This window comes from Lichenostomus cassidix, chromosome 3 (assembly GCF_008360975.1).
Source record: "Lichenostomus cassidix isolate B80296 chromosome 3, HeHo_3.0, whole genome shotgun sequence".
NCBI lineage: Eukaryota > Metazoa > Chordata > Aves > Passeriformes > Meliphagidae > Lichenostomus > Lichenostomus cassidix.
The window spans coordinates 107,114,765-107,121,325 of record NC_139483.1 but is presented as its reverse complement, the minus strand read 5'-3'; the positions used below and the strand labels follow the sequence as shown (position 1 = coordinate 107,121,325).

At 46.2% G+C, this 6,561-nt stretch overlaps 1 protein-coding gene across 3 annotated transcripts in view; it reads left to right on the top strand.

Moving 5' to 3' along the window:
- The first annotated feature begins 2,557 nt into the window (after window positions 1-2,557).
- ENPP4 (ectonucleotide pyrophosphatase/phosphodiesterase 4) overlaps window positions 2,558-6,561 on the top strand; it is an 8,003-nt gene continuing 3,999 nt past the window's right edge. Inside the window, exons 1-3 of one of the 3 annotated variants that reach the window (XM_085057047.1) lie at window positions 2,558-2,706; window positions 4,396-5,260; window positions 6,164-6,334. In XM_085057047.1, the coding sequence (XP_084913173.1) occupies window positions 4,438-5,260; window positions 6,164-6,334 (994 nt within the window). In that variant the 5' untranslated portion in view covers window positions 2,558-2,706; window positions 4,396-4,437. Of the gene's footprint in view, window positions 2,820-4,394; window positions 5,261-6,163; window positions 6,335-6,561 lie in introns of those variants that run through there. The other 2 variants (XM_085057048.1, XM_085057049.1) reach the window with 2 other exon arrangements.

The window sequence follows — 6,561 nt, the reverse complement described above, 5'->3', positions numbered from 1 at the left end:
TAAATCTGTACAGCTTCTGGCAGCATTCAGTGCTTAGAACTGCAGCCTCTACAGGCAAATGTGGGCTGAAATACAACAGCAAGATCAAGGTGAAGAAAGGCAAACATCTTGGTAGTGCCCAGTTTTACTTCTCTTAATGTAAGCATACAGGTAACTCACCCATTTCTTGAAGGCAAACACTGTAAATGGAACCAAGAGCTGTATTAAACACATTAGCTACATATTGGCTAGACCAGCTCAGAGTCCAGGCTTGCTGTGGTGTGCTGCCTGTGTGATGTGTCAAACTGGGCACATCACATTAGGCTGGGCTCGTGAATAAGTGAATACTGCAAATAGTTTTCAAAGCATGTGGGCAAGGGTAAACAAGAGATTACTCACACCTTTTAGGACTGAATAGCTGGGTGAGTATGCTGCAAAAGTAGGTTGGCAAAGGAGCCTCGGTGCTTAAAATTTGTCTGCATCTGTGCATAAAGTTTGTAACAAGAACTCATTTGTAACTCGATTAAATTGGTTAAAATATTGCACCTGCCCTGTTATGCATTCCCCGGAGCCCTAGTTCGCTCTATTTAACAAATAATTTTAAGGCAGGACTACAAAGTAATTCCTAAAGGACACATCCCTCCTCCACATGATCAGCTGTCATGGGCATATTCACAAAGCTGAATTTGTGTAACCAAAAAGAGACTACGAGAAAAAAAATACACAAAGACCTTGACTTGATCTTGACACATAACACGTGAGTAGCTGCAAGAATTCTTATCTAGCTCACCTGGAGTTGTTTATCTCCCTCCTTTACAGGCCTGTGCTTTGCCACACCTGCTACATTCCATAAATCAAGGCGAATCAGAGGCGTGTCACTTTATTCAACTTATTGTACCACATTTTAGAGCCACTCCACAGCTGGCACACACAGGTAGCAAAACCTGCCCAACTCATACATATGTGAAAGCCATTAGAGAGAAACAAGCTGAAATCTACACTGCCTGCAGAATAAACATCTAGCAGGGTACACAGAATGAAATTCAGATCTACTTCAGCCAGTTACGAAGCCATAAGCATGTCTTTTTCTCAGTTTTTAGGGTGAAATTTAAAATAGTGATGATTTGTGCTCTGTGCTATTAAAGGATGCTTCATTTCTCTATTTACCCAGAGCTGATCTCATTGTTTTTCAGCACTACTACCCTAACAGGTTTTGCAGAATTACTAATCCCCTCTCATAATAAAAAGGAGAATGTAAAGAATTTGCCTTGATTTGTGAAGCAAACTTAGAGCAAAACAGACTTCAACCCATCATACCACATACTGCTGCGGTGGCACTCAAAAGTACATTCAATAACACATTGACCATTTCCTGCCTGTATGCTGAGTTTTAGGGTAAGCAATTTTTTTTTCCCCACAAGAGGCAAAAAAAAAGGCAATGTGCATGAAAGAATATGAACAGCCAACTTTCAGAGCTGTGTGACCAAAAAGGAGATGGAGTCATGGAGGAGTCATGGAGGAGTCATGCTGACAACCACCACTGCCTCGCAAAGGTGACAGCCTGGGGCTGCTGGGCACATGCAAAGGAGGCAGGAAGGAGGTTATGGGAGTGCTGGGAAAACACAGGGAAATTCCCAGGGACATGTCCCATCACAGCCCCACCTCCAGGTGCCCTTCTGCAATAATGGGATGCCCAGCAAACAGCCCCAAAGTGAGCCGCACCCCAGCCGACGGGTCAACACACCCCTCACAAACCCCTGAAAGCACCACATGGCTGTGCTTGGGATGGTTACATCCCACAGCCCCCATGGCTCCCCTCAGCTCTGCCCCTTCATCCCGGTGTGTGGCAGCAGGAGCAGGGCAGTGACTGTCCCTGTGCTGGGCAATGGTGAGGCCACAGCTCGAGTGCTGTGTCCAGTTCTGGCCCCCTCAATCCAGGAAGGACATTGAGGGGCTGGAGTGTGTCCAGAGAAGGGAACGGAGCTGGGGAAGGGTCTGGAGCTCAAGTCTGATGAGCAGCAGCTGAGGGAGCTGGAGGGAAACAGCCTGGAGAAAAGGAGACTCAGGGGGAACCTTCTGGCTCTCCGCAATTCCCTGACAGGAAGGGGGAGCCGGGTGAGGGTCGGTCTCTTTCTCCCATGGACAAGAGGTCATAGTTTCAAGTTGCACCACGGGAGGTTTAACTTGGACATTAAGAATAATTTCTTCACAGAAAGGCTGATTAGATATTGGAATGGGCGGCCCAGGGTGGGTGGCGGAATCACCTTCCCGAGAGGTGTTTACGGAAAGACCGCACGTGGCACTCAGGGACATGGTCTAGTTGATAAGGTGGTGATCGGTCATAGGCCGGAGTCGATGATCTCAGAGCTCTTTTCCATCTAACTGACTCTGTGACACTGGAAATCCCCCATTGCCCCATGTCCTCCTCACGACCCCTCAGCGCTCTCCCCTCACTTCCCGCCCCCCCCGCGCCGTTTATCCCAGCGCCACGCCCCCCGCACCGCAACCAATCGGATCTCCCGCCAGCGGGCCCGCAGCCAATGGCAGCGGGCGGAGGCCGCGCGCACTGACGGGCTCCCACCGCCCGCCCGGGCCCGTCAGTGTCGGTTGGGGCTGCGCGGCCGGCGGGTGCGCAGGCGCTGAGCCCCACGGCCCCGCTGCCCCGGTCACCTGCGGGCCGCCCGCGCGTCCCGGCCGAGCGCAGCCGGAGCGGAGCGGGACCTCACGGTGGGGCCCGGCCGGGGACGGGGGTGTCGTGGGGCGGGAGGCTGTGGGGACTGTGAGCCCGGTCCGAGTGCGGGTCAGGGGCAGGCGCGGGGGAAACCGACCCGGAGCGCCAGGTGGGTGGGTAATGCCAGCTGTCGGTGCGCTTTGCAGGAAGAATAACCTCCGTTCTGACCGAGCCGAGCAACTCCAAAACCCTGCCGGGAGGTCGGGAGGTTGGGAGCAGGTGAACTAGTGCTGGTGGCATTTCACAGTTGCTGGTTTTGCCTGGGGTGGAGTTAACTTTTGGTTAGAAGACGCCACTTTTGTATAAAAACACCAGTGCTGAGCGGCTTCGGAGCATTCCGAAGCGAACGCTGCGGGTTTGCGTCTCACTGCGCTGTGGGAAACTCTGGTTCTGCTTTTTGAAGCTCCTGACAGCATCCAAGGGGTGATTCCTGCTCTGTTGCTCTTGTCGTTTCTCCTTTTCTTCTTTACAAGGGCTGTCTCCTCCAAGTCCTCTGTGCTAAGAGATGGCTTAATGCTGTTTTTGACAGTCCTTTCTTGTAACTTTTGTATCTCCTAAAAACGTTTTAACTGTTGAAAGCCGGGGGGATGGTTTCCCGTGCTTTGAATTCCCCTCCCTGGTAAACTACAGCTAACGTTAAAGCTCCTTACACATCTAAAATAAACTCGCAGTTTTAAGGATAGGGTTGATGTTAAAAATATTGGGAAGACAGCTGCTGCTTGTCCTAGTATCAGTTTGTGCAAATAAGAGAAAGGAAAAATTTGCTGGAATGGGGCTCTTCTTGAGCCCTTGAGAAGTGAATACACTAACAACATCGCAGGAGGTTTTGAGAAACTTGGAGCTTCATTTTCTCTTTCTTAAAGACCGAGGGAGTCATTCTGTACCTAAGCGAGGTGCTTAAGTCACACATAATACATTAGGAGGGGGGGAAAAGAGCTTACACATCATACCTGGCATTCGTAATAGTCATTAATTCTTTGGTGAGAAATACTTACCTCATAGCTAAGATTTTTTTTTTTTTTAAGAGAAAAGTGTGGTGCATAAAGGGCAGGTTTAAATATTATTCTAGTAGATGTAAAGCAGCTTAGAAGGAAAGAAAATGTAGAAGTTACTCCTTGCTGTTCTGTGTATAGAATAAGCAATGAGTAAATGGGAATGTTGAAAGGCTCAATAATCTTCCAGCAGCTCTAGAGGGTGGAAACTGAAAAAGGAAAAGTGGGATGGGATGAAAAAAAATTACAATTATACTAGGAAACAGACTTCTGACCTGAACAGTGATGTGTAATAAGGACTTAGAGCTGCAGAGAACTCTTAAATGTGGGTCTGGAATTGTTCAAGTGCCTGTGCTTGAACATGAGGAAAAATACTGATTGTCTGTCGTGGAAATGTAGAATTATAATTGGGACACGCAGAACAATGGAATAACTGATCAAAAGAAAACAATTCTTCCTTTCATTTAGTCTGCAGTGGAGAAAATCTCGTTGCTCATTTGTTTTAATATAAGAAAAACTCTGTGAGAAACCTCTGAAGTCAGTAGGGAAATGCACTGTTGACTGGAGTGGTTGTTTAGCCTGGTTGTTTTGGAGTTGCCCTCTGGAAGGAAAAATGCGTATAATATATAGCTAGTTAAACTGGTCACAGTAGAGTTGTTTTGGTTACATGCCTTGTCTTTTTAAATTTTTCAGGTGCATCTGATTACCTGCTGGAAATACTTCAAAGTCTCCACAATGAGCCTGATGTCAGTGTTATTTTTTGCTGGAATACTTGTCTGTTGTTGTCACTCATCTGGTAACTCGGTGCCCAAGTTGCTCCTCGTGTCCTTTGATGGCTTCAGGGCTGATTACTTGCAAACCTACAAACTTCCTCATCTTCAGGAGTTCATTGAGGATGGTGTACTTGTAAAAGAAGTCAAGAATGCTTTTATCACCAAGACCTTCCCAAACCATTATACCATAGTGACAGGCTTGTATGAGGAAAGCCATGGCATTGTGGCTAATGACATGTATGATGCAGATGCCCACAAAAAGTTTTCTCAGTTCAATGATTCAGATCCCTTCTGGTGGAACGAGGCAGTTCCAATTTGGGTAACAAATCAACAGCAGGGAAAAGGAGCAAGTGCTGCTGCAATGTGGCCTGGTAGTGATGTAAAAATCAACAACACAACCCCTCATTTCTTCATGAAGTACAACTTCTCAGTAAAGTTTGAGGAGAGAGTGGAGAGAATTGTTGCGTGGCTGAACAGCTCTGAGCCAGTGGTCAATTTTGCTGTGCTCTACTGGGAAGAACCGGATGCAAGTGGACACAAGTACGGCCCAGACAACACCCAGAGCATGCGCAGAGTGCTGGAAGAAGTGGATGAACACGTTGGCTTCCTTGTGAATAAACTGAAGGCATCGGGCTTGTGGGACACTCTGAATGTCATCATAACAAGTGACCATGGCATGGCCTCCTGTTCTGCAGAAAAGCTGATTGTGCTGGATGAGTGCCTCGGGCGCAATAAGTACACCCTGATCGACAGGACTCCGGTTGCTGCAGTGCTGCCGAGGCAGAGTATGTTTGGGTTTGGTTAGTTTTTAAGTCCTACACTAAGAATTAAATCTTATCTTGCCTCTAAAAAGTACACTGTATGCTAGACTGTTTTCATCTTCTGCAAAACCCATGGAGTTCCTATGGCAGAACTTGGATGTAACGAGTAAGCTAAAGAATTTTGGATTATTTACAAGTTTGTTTCAGCCATCAGTGGGACAAGGAGAGTTTCTAGTCAAATTGCTGTGGCTGATAAGGGTGATCCTGGTACAGCTGGTTGAGAAAGTAGATAGGCACACTGCTCTCTTTTTGCTCACTGAGTCTATGCATCTGTAATTCACAGTGAGCATGAAATAAACCCATGTGTTTATCCAGAATAAAAAAAGCTGTTGTGTAAATTGACAAGTAATTATGTAGTCCCAGCTTTGATCATTTTACCACTTCTGTTTTTAAGAGGGAAACTTAAGATTTCCTGCTGTGAATTCCATTTTTGTATCTCGGAGTAGTCCCCAACAGGCATGTCTTCAATCATGGCACTGCTGGTCACTCTGTGGCTAGACTAATGAACAAAGTGGTTCATACAGTAAAAAAAAAAAAAAATTATCCAATGCAGTAATTTTGACTACTTGAGGGGGTGATTGCTTTCTCTTGGTTTCTCTGCTTGAATTTTGCCCTTCAAGCCCAGATGCTAAGTTGAGTTGTAGGTCCAAACCCACATATGGGAGGTGTCTGATTTAAAATGAAAGCAACTTTTGAAATTCACCTCGACACATGTAGCATTTCATAAGGGACATGAAAAAAACCTTTTCTGTGTTTTTTAAAAAACAATTGTTTTGAAATAATGGATCTTACGTTTAATGATAGATGATTATAGTAAACAGGAGTTAATTTCCAGCTGTTTCACATGCAGCTTTTTTTCCTTGGCAGACAAAGAAGATGTGTATAACTTACTGAAAAATTGCAACAGTCACATGAAGGTATATCTGAAAGAAGAAATTCCAGACAGATTCCATTATCGCCGTCACAGGAGAATCCAACCCATAATTCTGGTTGCAGACGAAGGCTGGACAATTGTACAGAACGAGTCCCTTACCAAGTGTAAGTCTGTGTTCCTCCTTGGTGCTCTCTGTGGTTTGTGTGGCTAAACTGCCTTGTTTCTGTGCCAGCCAGCTGCAGGATGGTTCTCATTTAGCAAGGGGAGTCCTGGCACTGTGCAGGTTTAGGAATAGTGCAGCATTTTCTAGAATATTCTCAGCCTGAGCCTGGAGTGTTGTAACAGATAAGGAGGAGATGGGGGATATTCTGTTGGCTGAAACACTTTGTCA